This window comes from Lagopus leucura, unplaced genomic scaffold, assembly GCF_019238085.1.
Source record: "Lagopus leucura isolate 7727_CA_CO unplaced genomic scaffold, USGS_WTPT01 Super-Scaffold_806, whole genome shotgun sequence".
NCBI classification, from domain to species: Eukaryota; Metazoa; Chordata; class Aves; order Galliformes; family Phasianidae; genus Lagopus; species Lagopus leucura.
This window is the reverse complement of record NW_024962260.1, coordinates 2,129,729-2,143,739: the sequence shown is the minus strand read 5'-3', so window position 1 is coordinate 2,143,739 and position 14,011 is coordinate 2,129,729. Positions and strand designations below refer to the sequence as shown.

At 46.2% G+C, this 14,011-nt stretch overlaps 2 protein-coding genes across 7 annotated transcripts; one reads left to right on the top strand and one right to left on the bottom strand.

Moving 5' to 3' along the window:
- Positions 1–167: 167 nt before the first annotated feature.
- Positions 168–3,526, top strand: HSCB (HscB mitochondrial iron-sulfur cluster cochaperone). The gene is made up of 6 exons (XM_042865908.1): positions 168–252; positions 322–418; positions 921–1,007; positions 1,129–1,273; positions 1,911–1,958; positions 2,693–3,526. The coding sequence occupies exons 1-6, from the start codon at positions 245–247 to the stop codon at positions 2,782–2,784; spliced, it is 477 nt and encodes a 158-aa protein (XP_042721842.1). The 5' UTR covers positions 168–244; the 3' UTR covers positions 2,785–3,526.
- On the bottom strand, positions 3,422–13,627 carry LOC122176922 (solute carrier family 2, facilitated glucose transporter member 11-like). 6 transcript variants are annotated; one of them, XM_042865903.1, is made up of 13 exons: positions 13,540–13,621; positions 13,022–13,107; positions 10,817–10,915; positions 10,427–10,587; positions 9,976–10,100; positions 8,996–9,125; positions 7,716–7,864; positions 6,590–6,777; positions 6,362–6,472; positions 6,164–6,265; positions 5,414–5,489; positions 4,840–4,967; positions 3,422–4,319 (listed from the first exon to the last, which is right to left on the bottom strand). In XM_042865903.1, the coding sequence occupies exons 2-13, from the start codon at positions 13,055–13,057 to the stop codon at positions 4,116–4,118; spliced, it is 1,509 nt and encodes a 502-aa protein (XP_042721837.1). In that variant the 5' UTR covers positions 13,058–13,107; positions 13,540–13,621; the 3' UTR covers positions 3,422–4,115. The 6 variants fall into 6 exon arrangements, with proteins under 6 accessions (XP_042721837.1, XP_042721838.1, XP_042721836.1 ...); XM_042865904.1 differs by lacking the exon at positions 13,022–13,107 and having other exon boundaries at positions 13,540–13,627; XM_042865902.1 differs by lacking the exon at positions 13,540–13,621 and having other exon boundaries at positions 13,022–13,531.
- Positions 13,628–14,011: the final 384 nt, after the last annotated feature.

Here is a 14,011-nt window from a genome sequence, read left to right as displayed (position 1 = left end):
GTAGTGCGGAGGACGCGGCGCGGGGATGCGGGCGGCACTGCGGCTGCAGTTCGGCCGGACGCGGTGGGCGCTCCGCGTCTCGGAGGCGGCCCCCCGGCCGCGCTGCGTCGGGCCCGGCTCCGCCCCGTCCCCGCGGTGCTGGAGCTGCGGCGGCGCTCTCTCCGGCGTGGACGCGGTCCCGCACTTCTGCCCCCGCTGCCGGGCCCTGCAGCCGCCGGAGTCTCGGCCCGACCTCTTCCGCCTCATGGAGTGGTGAGTGCCGGCGGGGCGGACTCGGGCGGAGCGGGCCGCGCTCCTCACGCCGCCTTCTGTCGCCCGCAGTGACCGCTCCTTCCGCCTCGACGCGCAGCGGCTACAGCGGCGGTTTCGGAGCCTTCAGCGCGCGCTGCACCCCGACCGCTTCGGCCGCAGACCGGCGGTGAGTGCGGAACCCGGGGAACGAGCGCTGTGTCGGCTCCGAGCTGGGGGACTGCGCCGCGCGGGGCTGCCGCAGAGATTCATGGAGTCCTACAACCGCCTGAGTCGGAAAGGAGCCCCGAAGGCCGTCTGTTCCCACTGCCTGCAGTGCACAGGGACACCCACAGCTCCAGCAGTGCTCACAGCGCCGTGCCCTGAGCGTGGCTGTGTGCAGGGATGGGGCAGCACCAGCTCCCTTGGGCACTCTGTGCAGTGCCTCACCGCCCTCAGTGTCAAAACTTCTTCCGTATATCCAATTTAAATCTCCCCTCTTTGAGTTTGAAACCATTTCCCCTTGTCCCATCACAACAGACCCTGCTAAAAAGTCTGTCCCTACAGCCCCCATAGATACTGATGGTGACACAGTGCTGCTGTGCTGCTTGTGACCTTAGGCAACAGCAAGCAATGTGTTTCAGTCACTGCTTATTGATGCATTTCTGTTACTTCGCTTCCACCGGCAGCAGGAGCAGCTCTACTCGGAGCAGCACTCCTCCCTCGTGAACAAGGCCTACCAGACGCTGCTGCACCCCCTGAGCCGCGGCCTCTACCTGGTGAGTGCTGGGATGGGCAGATGCACACACCCGCCTTGGGGCTGCTGGCACACACAGCCAGTCGGTTGCACACTCAAAGGGTGTGATATTCACATTTCCAAATTGCTGGTTTTTCCTCCAGCTGGAGCTGAGCGGGGTGGAGCCGGCCCAGGAGACGGACTCTGATGCAGATTCAGAGTTTCTCATGGAAATCATGGAAATCAATGAGAAACTAGCAGAGCCTAAGAATGATGAGATCCTTGGAGAAATAGAAACTTTAATTAAAGGTGGGCTGAGCTCTGATGGTTTTGTACAGAATAGTTTTACATCTTTGTACTTTGTATAATACAGAAGTCTTTCAGAAGACTTTTCTGCTTTAGGTATTTTGGCATTGCTGTCACTAAATTCTGTTTCTTTTGAATGGACTTGCTGCGTATTTTTTTCCCCACAAGATAAGAATGCTGTCTTTCCTAATTCATGTCATCTAAAAATCCAATCTAGCTTAAGAAAATCCGTATAACAGTACCTATTCTGATGGCAAAGTAGGTCTGTGTATTGATCAGAAAAAGGACTACATTCCACCTCCAGCAGACTGCAGCAAGGAAAATTATCAGAGACACAGTGTGCAATTACAGCTTCTTATTTCTGTCTACCAAAATATATAGAGTTTACTTAATGTTGAGGAAGAATCCTGTGTGCAGTGTTGGAGATCAAAGCAACTTAAGCTGCTGGGAAGTGAGTGACCACTATTTTGTGGGTACTGCTGTCTGTAAGGCCGTCTCAATAAAGAACCACTTGTGGAATGGTAATGAAAAGAACTGACAGTGCTAACACAGTGAGCTCTCATCTTCCAAAGGACCACACCACAGTCTGAATGCAGCTGTGTTATGGAACAAAATCTGAGTAAAATGATTTGTTTTACAGATAGACAAGAAGAACTGACCGAAGAGGTGACTGCAGCTTTTGAAAGAGGTAGGTGTTTTATTAAGTACTCAGCTGCCATAAATGTATCAAACCATTCCAGACAAGGTTTTGATACTGGGGAGCAGTCCTTATGTTTCTCTTCTAGGCCTCACAATTTCTTTACTGTTAGGCTTACATGGCACGCGTTGCAATCCTAAAACATGATATGGAAAGTACTAGCAGCACATGAAGCACGAGAACCTTATCGTTTGCTGTTCTTTGTACAGGGAGCATTGAGGACTGCATTGCATCTATCCTTCAGCAGCCATCCTTCCCCTCCCATTAATAGTTAATTAAGGAGCAGTTGTTTCAGTATCATTTCTGGAATTGCCCCTTTGCGTACCACAGTGCTACCAACTGTATTTTTCAGTGATGGCAGTTGGTTTAAGAATATACATTCCCCCTACAAAAATGCTTTGTCTCCTCTATACACCTAAAATTACCCACTGTCTACATCACCACCACAGCCACCTCACAGAAGAGTTATTAAAGAGCATTTGTGCCCCATTTCCTTCCTCGGTTCTTGTTTTATGGAACACCTCCACTAGGGAGCTCCAAACTTCCCAACAGAAGTAGCAGCAGGCACCACGTGTTCCTCAGTACGTGGGCTCTCACAGCTTGCAGTTCTTGGTTCTGAAACAGCTGCTGGCAAGGGAATCTTGACATTCATTTTGAAAATGAAAACTGTGTCCTCCTTCTGTTAAATAATCCTCTAATATTTATTTTTTTTTATTTCCTTGCAGGTGACCTTCAGGAAGCTAAGAAGCTTCTAGCCAAAATGAAGTACTTTGCAAACTTAGAGGACAAACTAAAGAACAAGAAGATCCCTTCCTGATAGTGCCTCCTTTACCATTAAGAATTAACGTAATGTTTAATTAAACTGCTGATTTAGTAACCAAACCCAGACAAATGGTGTTTGCCTCCTACGCCTCTGTTAGAAGCTTTAATTCTGAAAGAAGGCAAACAGAGAACACAGTGCTGGCTGCAGCACCCAGTCACTTACAGCTGGGAGCAGGCCATGCTTACAGCCAGGAGAAGCTGCACTGTGTGCCTAAGATTACTGTCCTCAGAGTTACAGGTGTGGAAGTCATCAGAGAGACACAAACTGCGTGCAGTTATGGCTTCTTACTTTTGTCTACTAAAATAGGTAGAGTTTGTTTTATGTTGAGGGAAATCCTGGGTGCAGTGTTGGAGGATCAAAGGGAAAGCTCGTTCAGCTCTGCTGTTCAGCTCTGCCTCATCCCCTGGGATGCATCCTACCCCCCCATCTAGGAAAAAAAATCTTTAAAAGTGAAATGATTTTGATTTTGTTTTCTTACCATCACCTGTCCTTTCTGCTCCTTTGTACTTTTGGGGACGTTGACTTCAATGAAGGATGTTTCCTGGCCCAAAAATGAGCAGAAGTTTTAAAGCCCTGTTGGATAGTTTGAAGTATGAAGACATGAGGACGGGGAAAAAACAAAAAGCACAACTCAAAGACCAGGAACTGTTTTATTATTACTGTTTTAGGAAACAAAGCTTTCTAATAAACCTCATCATTACTTAAGATAATCTAATAAAGATAAATCACATCAGCATCACACTGCCTTGATTGCTTTGAGATGGACTGCACGTGTCTGTGCAGGAGAACCAGCAGGGATGTAATGTCCTTAAATCTTACTCAGATTATTTCAATTAAAAAGCAGCAGCTACAGACCTCACGTTAATGCACTGAGTAGAACATTTCAAACAGCAGCTCTGCAGTGGGTCAGCTCACGTTTGGGTTGAACACCTCAGACCCCAAGCTACAAATTCGTCAGTAAAGCACTAACAGGTGCTTGGATCTGAAAAAGGAGCTCAGAACTACACGAGCTCTTGCAGTTTGGTGCCATCCACAGGCATGGGCTGGAGGCAGCGAGGAGTGGAATTCATTCAGCAGCCACTGCCACCATTTCTGCATCTTACATCAAGTTTTATCTAAACAGAGTCTTCTGTGTAATGCATTCTAACAGCAGTTCAGCAGTATCTGTTTTAACAGCATTTTAGGAAGATTGCCTTCACTTAAACTTCCTCTCAATATGCAGGAGGAAGTAATAAACTACTTGTTCAGTGTTACAGCGCTCATTTAGAGGACAACGTTTGTAATTCTCATTAAGGTCATTCAGTTACAGCTTTGAAAATACTTTGTTAATATTCATCATGGAGTTGGCTTCTCTCATTAAGTTCTGTTTCCTTTTCTTTGCTTTTTCCTCCAAAATTAAGCTTGTGAAATTCCTTTTTGATCTCCAGAAAAGATTTGTTTTTTGTCTCAGGAATTACCAGGAAGATGAAAGCAGCAACAAAGGAGCACTCCAGTAAGAACACCACAAAACAGTACTGCTTCAGTCCTTTCTGAAAATAAATGGCATTTATGATTGCAGCAAAGCAAAGCACAGCAGTGGGTTTTGGAAAACAAAGAGCCTGTTTTGTTTTTCATGGTAACCTGAGTGCCTGACAGTCAGCGGGCTCCCAGAGAACACAGACCCAGCAGCCCTGAGTGCAACTTCTGCCTCTGCTTTGACACAAAAGCATACAGGATTATTAACAAACCTTTCATCTTACTGAAGTGCTGAGATTCAGCTTTTCTAGTTTTGATATCTTCTGTTTTTCCTTTTGAATCTGAACCCCTCACGCCTTCCTTTCACTTTTTACTTAAAAATTTTAGGTGACAAACAGTAACAGAACGGTTTATTTTTATTTTTTATTCTATTATTTATTTTTATTATTTTATTTATTAGTTACATTAGCTGAGGGTTTGTGTGCACCCAGTGTTGATGTCTCACTTTATTAACAGAAGGCAGTTTGATGGAACCTTAGAGCAGAGTTCAGTGGAAGGTGAAGCAATCTGGAAAAACAAAGAATGCCAACTTACCACTATGAAAGGAAAAAGCATTCCAATGGTGAAGAAACTGATCCAGCTAACAGTCCCTCCAATCATGCAGGCAGCAGGACGTGAAGACTGCACAAAGATTTCAGCTGTCAGCGTGTTGGTTATGCCACCTGGGGAGTGTGAGAGACAGCAGGTGACTGTGGCACGTGGCTGTTCACAAAGTGCTCCTAATGGCACCAAGAGCTGCCATTTTCAATGGCACTTAATGGCACTTTAATGGCAGTCCCTGCCCGCACAGTGAGCTTCTAAAGGGGGCCGTTTCAGTAGGACAGCTCAGGCACCAAAGGTCCCTTTAAAAGTGTAACAGGTTTTTTCTTGCTTCTTGCCTGAATGGAAGGCCAGAACTAAGAGCCCCACCTGACAAGAACACAGCCTGAGCCTCAGTTTCAGCTTGTGTGATGCTGTTCATTCTGATGAACTGTCAGACTTGCATTCCTTAATGAGAGCCCTGGCAGCCTTAAGTAAATACACTGCTTACACAGCAGTTGCTCACGTTTCTCCTTACACCCTCCAACACACAGCTGAGCATTTTAAAACATCCTTTACTGAGCTGTACCTGGTCCCAGCCCAAAGCTCAGAATGAAGGCAAATATCGACATCATGCTCACGTAAGGCACCCAGGGGTACAGCTCCTGGAACAGAGAGAATGAAAAGCTTCAGTTTGTATTTCAGTAATCTAGCTCTAGCTTAAGTTACACATTCCTCAGTTCTTTTATTTCAAGTAAGACCAACAGTCATTCACTGATGCTTTTAACAGGAACTGCTTCAGAGAAAGTCAATATTGCTAACCTCAGATTTTACCAGATGGCTTCTAATACTTCTGTCAAGATTTACCATCAGTTCTCTGAGGTGAAAACAGCATCAGCATGGAAAATAATTACTACTAGTTCAACATTTTGTCAGTGCTTATTTTGACAGAATGATCCTATGAGTTATCTAATTACCTTTGAGCACTCAAAGTAAACAGATTTTCCTCACTGCATTGTTTATATGTACATAAAGTTCAACAGTGCAGTAAAGAAGCACTAGGATTGCTAGAGATGCATGCATACAAAACTAAGGACGGTACAAACATTATTATTGCACAGTTCTGTCAGTATTAAACACAGCCTTAAAACAAATACAGGACCAAATCTTCTGAGAGCTCTCTCTTATAGAAGCAGCTCCAGAATCAAATCTTTCAACTGTTGCCATTTTTTACAGTGCCATTCAGCACAGCCCAGCTCCCACCTTCCAGCTTTGAGCATCACAGATTCACACTCACTGTTAGTTACATCACGTAACAAAAATGAGTCCTACTGTACACCTGGTAAGTCAGAGAGAACGTTAAAACAATGCTCCAGAGGGTCATAAGGAGGTATCCCCCGAGGATGAGGTATCTTCTCCCCACGCGGTCTATCAGTAAACCCTATGGACAAGACAATGTTTTGTTACCATACTGTGCTGGTATTTACCAACATCAGATTGTTACAGTCTTACTGAAGGCAGAGGAATTGTTGCATACACAGGTGAGTGCTGTGAGGCATTCACAAGCGCCAGTGCCAAGAGTCACATAGGGGATTTTTTCAGCCGAGATCCCAGCTTGCTCGAAAACATAGGTTGCATAGAAATAAATCTACAAAGGGGGGAAAAAAAGCAGAATTAAGCTTTTGCAGTAGGTAAACTGTCAGCTGGAGACAAGATCACGTTCATATTAATCATACATCTGAATCTATTTTATATTGTGACTTACAGCATTTATCCCACTGAGCTGCTGGCCCATGGTCATCACAACCACAGTAACGAGCTGCCATCGCACAGCACGATCGGTGAAGAGCTGCCAGGGCTTCTTGGGTTTCTCCCCATCTAAGGCAAAGCATTCCCGCTGTATGTCTTCCATCTCCCTTTGATACTGCAAAGAACCATGAAATCTCTTCAAAGCTAAAAACAAAACACCACAACACTCAGTTGGACCTATTCCACAGCTTCTGGAAACTCATCTCTTCTCACAAGGACCCAACCTTTGCTAAAATACAAAAGTTTTCTACTTTAAGAAGCTAAGAAAAACAGCAATTTGCTTTGTGATTTATTTTTTTGCTTGCTGATTGTGATGCTGTAATGAGATAATAATAGCAGGGTGGCAAAGCCTTTGGCTGCAGCAAATTGAATGAGCCCAAACGCAGCAGTCATGGATACAGAAATAAAAGAAAAGAGCTGCTTACCTTTGGAAGGCCTCAGGGAGGCAGGGATCTCCATTAAGAGATGCCCTCACCTCTACTGCCAACCCTGAAATGAAGGCTGGCAAGGGGTGGATCCTGGCTCCAGCCCTTCTGGTCACTCAGGTTACACCTGAGCTCCCCTGGGCTGGCCCTGCCTTCCTACCAGGTGCTCAATCACTGCTTCAGACCATGACAGCATTTCCACTACACTGGTTTTCTAGAAGGACGGTTACCCTCTTTAGTGTTTTGCTGTGGTGGATTAGAAGATTTGAGGCATTCCTTTTATTTACATTAAATATCTGACCTTGAAACATTCCCAAGGCAAACTGCTTGGAATTGTTCTACATCTGGGCCACAAACTGCCAAAGTCTTTTCACTGGAGGACATTCAAAGCAGTTTACCATCTTCTGCTTAAATTCCAGACAAACCACATCTTTTGTTACACCCATGTCTTTAATTTTGCCAGTGGGATGAATTTAGTGGACTGCAGGGAAGAAGATAACTTTCTTGATTCTTGTAAAGCAAAATACTACCTGAAGTCATCTGGATGGAAGACCAAAGGCTGTGTAATGTTGTGCTGACAAAGAGAAAAGTGAAATCTGGAACCCAATGTGCTCATCACAACCTTCTGAAGATGCAGAGAAAGAACCACTGAGTTACCTTTGGCACAGCTCAGCTCATCACCTCTATCAATAAGAAGATATCTGGGACTTTCAGGAAACCATGGCAGGAACAAAAGTTGGGCAAATGCTGGAACACAGCTGCTGGACAGCAAAAGTGGCCAATAGGCTTCTGCACCTAGTATTTCTCTGAGAGATGTGGGGAGAAAGCAAGATGTTTGACCTTCATTAAACGCTTCTTGTAACCTGTTCCTACATACTGTGAACCTCAACAGAAAGAGGCTTGCAAAGCATTTTCCACCCACTCTGAAAACAGGCTTCAGTCAGGAAGAAACAAGCAATGCTGCTTTCCTGCTGCTTATTGCTGTGCTGACTCCAATAATTAGTTTCAGAGTTGCTGTGGAAGTGTTTTCTAGCAATACAGGAATGTAAAAGCATCAGAACTTCACCTCAAGCTTAGCACTGAAGCTCCCAATGCTTTTGAGAATGATACAATAATTCGCCTTTGAAAGGAAAGCAGAAGGTCGCCTGATCCCATTCAGAGCTGATCTAATGAGGTGTATTTACATAGAAATTAATTGTTAAAATTGGTACAAGTTGGAATCAACAGGATGAGGAATGGTGGGCAACAGAAACTTATCCAATAGAAAGCATTTTGCATTTTAAGTACTGATCTCAGATTAGCCAGTCTAAGTTTGTATTCTAATTTATTTTGTAGCACTTCACAGCTACAATAATCAGCACAATCAGTTAATTCAGAAGATGGAATAAGGAAAAAGGAACTTTTAAGGGCCTTGGATAGTGGGACAGAGAGAAGAGGAAAGAAAAGATGAAGCAGATAACATGCTGTGACACATTAGGGCAGGAGGAAGCTTGTGGCAGACTTCATGAAAGAAGCTTTTCATCTACAGTTTTTTGGAAACCAACTGTACAAAGTCCCCAGCAACCTCATCTGTTCTCACAAAGGATAAAAACAGCAGCAGTGCTGTTATAAAGGAATTCAGAGGCCCTCCCTCAAGCCCTGTCATATGCGTTTAGTTGTAACCCACTGTCCCCAGCAAAAACATGAACTGTGCCCATTTACTGGTGCCATTCTCTTTGACATATCTAAACTGAGAATAATTCCCTCGGGACATGGATAGTAGACAGTTGGGAGTTTTAAGAACAAAATGGCAAAAGTAGCTTTTCCAGGTTTTTGTGTTACACCTTCTGTATAAGTTGCTCAGTAGTGCTACAGTGAGGATCCTTCAGGAAGCTGCAGGGAATTGCAGTTCCTTACATACAAGTAATGCGAGGTAGAAAAGTACATGTATTTCTAACCTCAAACCAATTATTTGTCCTGACAGAATGCCCCCAGTCAGAAAGATGGAGCTACCCATGGCCATGCCTCCTCGGAGATGTTTTGGGGCAACCTCCCCAAGGTACAAGGGTTGCACACAGAGCCCAACACCTGCAAAGGAGAAACATTTCTCTATGAACAGACTGTACCTTCGCAGTTTTTCACACATCATACGATATTCAGCACTTAACCCTGTGCTCAAGAACATTGTTCCTTCACCAGACTGGTTATTGAACAATGATGTCATTAGTGAAATATTATCTTATTCTGGCTAATTACAACCACACAAAGATATGGGTCTTCATGCCTTTACAAACAGGTGTAATACTATAATGAGATGGAGATATGATAATAGCAGGGTGGCAAATCTTTGGCTGCAGCAAATGAAAACTAGCCCAAACGCAACAGACACTGCACAGATCTGTTATATTGCAGCCACAGATACTGCAATGAAGGAAAAGAGCTACTCGCCTTCAGAAAGCCTCAGATAAGCAGGGATCTCCAGGAAGAAAAGCCCTCGCCTCCACTGCCAACCCTTAAATGAGGGCTGGGAAGGGCTGCATCCTGGCTACACCCCTTCTGGTTATTCAGGTACATTGCATGCACCTGAGCTCTCCTGGGTTGGCCCTGCCTTCCCACCAGGTGCTCCATCACTGCTTCAGGCTGCGACTCAACATTTCCACTACAAGTCACACTATGGTAGGACAGCATTACAGGACTTGAGTCTTTTCAGGCACCAAGTTTTGCTTTGAAATATAACACTTAACCAAAACACGTAGGAAATGGGACTTGTTCTGTGAATTTACCTGCCTTCAGAGTCCAAATTAAACGACATAATGTCTTTCAGATCAAATCTACAAAGCAGCACACAAAGATGTAATGTAATATCTAAAGACTCACCGGTAACGTTAAGTCATCATACACCACAGCTTACTGAAAGCAGGGATAGGAGATCTCTTACCTGAATTTATACCAATCAAAAACCTTCCAACAATCAGCAACTCAAACAATCCTGTTGGAAAACTGATCCCCATTAAAATGGCAGCCAGTATGGCTATAATGTTATTCATCAGAAGGGCTCCTTTCCTGAAGGGGAAAAAAAAAAAGTTTTATTTTTTGGCAATATGGACAAATGGGCTTTGGAAGCGACATGCTGCTCACTGGAAATCTGTTCACTCACATCTGAAAACAGCCATGGCAAGGCAGGAACATGGCTTTGTTCATTCACACTGTGTTTATATGGAATGTTAATGAAATATTTCACATCGCACAGCACGTCCTTACCATTAATACAGGGCACACACTTGTGGGAGATGTGTTTTCACACAGTATTTCCATACTCTTGGAAGTACTCCTAGGAAGAAAGTAGGAAAAGAAAACGTGTTCTGTCTGTGCCTGTCCCTGTAACTCACCTGCCCAGCTGAATGGCCATGCTGCCTCCAATCAGGGCTCCACACAGGCCACCAAGTGAAAAGATAGAAGCAATGACAGACCAAAGAAAAGTCAGCAGGTTGGGATTGAGTTCCACGTGATAACGACTGGCCCAGGTTTCATTTAAGAACTTGTGTATGTGCTGCAGTAGAGAAAGAATGGTGTAAGTACAGCATTCCATCTAGCCCTACAGCGTGCTATTAGGATTCACACCTAAATCCTGCAAGCAGGATCTTCTCTGACACAGCAGATAGATGCAGTTACAGATGCAACATTCCTGGCTCAAAGGAAGATGTTACTTGTTTTGTTCTGTTAATTATTCTAACGCAGTTACACAGGATAGCTGAATTACCACAAAGCAGAATACTTACCTGAGTGGGGGCATTGATAATGGAAACGTTATATCCATACTGAAAGGTCCCTCCAATTCCCACCGAGCAAACAGCCAGAAACAAGGTCCAGCTGGGAAACTAGGGAACAAGAGAGTGAGGTATGAACACTGGCAGGCCCTCAAACTCACATGTGCTTAACACCTAGGAGAAGAATCAGTGAGGTAATCATGGACTTTTTGGACTGCGAAAGTATTTGGTTAGAAAACGATACAAGCTCTCCAATATCTGTAGTGGGAGAAACATTTCACATTCATGTTGGTCACAGTTGTAGTATTTTCAAGGGATGCAATGTGACAAACGTCCAGGTTAACCTCAGGATACACAACCACCACACAGCTGATGACATCTACCAAACTGTGGGAATCTGTTCTGCACCAACCATGCTGTTCATGGTCTCAGTTTTTATACAGAATTTTAGGACCCAACAGGAATAAAATCAGAGCAACATTTCCATTAGATGCCCTGTGATTCCCTGAGAATAAAAAGTATTTATCTGAATGACAGCCAAGGCAATGAATTAAGAGTAAGCAATGAGGGTTGTAGCGAAGTGGCAGGAAAACAAAACCAACACATGCCAAATACAGGCACTGCCCACTTCAATCTTTCCATTAACCAAGTACCATCCACACACCTTGTGTGCCTCACGGGCTGCATGCCCTGTAACCACCTTCATTTTGCTTCCATAAGGTAAGCCCGTGGCAGCAGGCTCCCAACAGATGGTGCCGTGTGCCCTCTACCTCAGTTAAGAGGTGCTGATTTTTGGACCAGCCCTTGCAGAACAGTTTGGAATGAGTAAAATAAGACCAAGAACCCCAACATCAGAAATACATGAATGGGAACTGGTTTCCTCTAGCAGCCCGTGATTAAATTCCACTTAAGTACAAACAAAACAGAGAAAAAGCAACGCTGATTACATCTCACAATTCACTTCTTGCTGAGAACTGTAATCTCTCCATTCCCATTTTATCTTCTTCCAGCAATAATATGAAGTTTCATGCATAACTTCAATCTAAAATACTCCAAAGTCAAGATAATCCTGGCAGTGATTTTCCACGCCTGCTAAAGACATGGTTTTAATCTGCATAACAGAACTACAGCCATGGAAGCCCGCTTAGAGGGAGCAAACGAGAAACAGCATAATCCTGAGCAAGAACTACAAAAATGCAGCAGCAGCAGCAACACAGCCATTAGAGCAGCACAGAGATTTGGTTCCCTAACGACCCACTTCTCTGAACAAGGCCTTCCTTCACCCCCACCTCATGCTCCTTATCTGCCAAGCAGCTGGGTAAGAATTCTTGTGATGAACTCCAAGCTCCATTCAGAGCAATCACGAAAAATCACTATTTTACATTTATCAGAGTGCACCCCCAATAAATTACTCAATTTTGAAGATTAGCGTTACATTTTAATTGAAGTTGGAAATAGCATAGGAAGATTTATTTAATATTAAGGGTTTGCTATGCCTAATGTGCATATATTCATATGCCCCATACGCCATGAACACGTGCTACATACGTACTAAGGCTGTTACATGCAGATGCACATCTCTGCAGCCACATCCCCCCACCACTGTACCAGACACAGAAAGCTCCAGGACTAACAACATACCTGCCCCATTACCAACACAAAGCTCCAGCAAGGCACTTAAGCCACGAATGGTTACAGAACACACCTTTACAACACCTTATGCTCCCTGTTTGGTTACACGAGGTGTACCAGGCAGATTTACTGACTGTATACAACACGAGAGGTCAGCAAGCCCTGCGTGTGCTATGATGAGCTGCAGGCTCATTCCTTCCTCCTATGTTATTGCTCTTTTGAGCCTCTGGTTCCAAAGTGAGAGCTAAAGTGAGAAGACGCTGCAGGGGGTCAGGAAAGGAGCCCAAGATCACTGACCCAAGCCATACACTTTGTTTTGCTATGACACCTCCACTTTTCCTCCTGCCCACGTCAGCCTGCTCATTCCCCTCATAAGCTGTGTCACATGTGTTGCAGTTTGGGCCCGGATTTCTTATCCCACAGACAACAGCCTCGTGTGTTTCACGAGTTATTGAACTCGTGATGGTTTATGAGCATTCCAAGAAATTAACCATGAAAAAGCTGGGAGTTACACAACTGTGCAGCACTGCTAGAGCCACAGACTTTTCACAGGACCCATCTGTGAGGCCACAGAGCTCCGCTTACCTTGCTGGGCGCGCTCAGCAGGGGCCGGGACTCCATTCACAGCATGGGCTGAATTAGATTTCCTTTGCAAAAATTAGTAAACTACACTATAGGGATAAAAGGTGCCAAAGAAATTGAGTTATTTTTGTAGGAAAACACAGATGTTTGCACTCCACCTCCAGCCTGGGGGATCCTTCTCAACCCTTCTTAAGATGGAAATCAGAGCGGCTGAGGATGGACGGGAGCTTAGAGATCCCCCAGCCCTGCCGTGTGCTGCCTGCCCGCAGCTCAGGCTGCCCAGGGCCCATCCGTGGCCTCAGGCACCTCCAGGAATGGAGCACCACAGCTCTGGGCAGCACTGCCCTAAAGTCCAACACTCATAAAGCCTCACAACAGCTGACAACAAAAGCTCGCAGCACGCCAGCAACAGCTCCCAGTAACACGTTCAACAGCAGCGCGCCCGTACCACAGCACAAAACACCCTTCGGCCACCCGCCAGCGTCCGACCTCGGCTCCCAACGAGCCCCGCACGCCGTTACCTGGCGCTCCGCAGCCATGCCCGCCCGCAGCGCCGCTCAGCTCCCACCTGACCGGCTGCGATCCGCCCCGCGGGGATCGGCGGCACCGGGCGCACCGCGGCTCTGCCCCGCCGCTCCGTGACCGGGCTGCGGGCGGGCGGCGCTCGGGCAGGGCCGGGCGCTCTGCCCCGCGGCCGCGACGGCACCGCACGGCCACAACCGCAGCCCGAGCCCCGAGCCGCGGCACCGGCCGCCCCAGCACTACATCTCCCGTCCCGCCCCGCGGCGGCCGCAGAACTACAGGTCCCGGCGTGCCCTGCCGGCCCCCTCCGAGCGGGGCGAAAGGCCTGGAAGCGAGCTGGGCTGTGGCGGCGCCGTCCGAGTTCGGGCGCGGCCCGGCGGCGAGCGTTCCGGCGGCGACGAACGGCCCGGCCGCCACGCGGGGAGAACGCGGGTCCTGCGGTGCCGCGGCTCGGGCCGGGTGCCGTCGGAG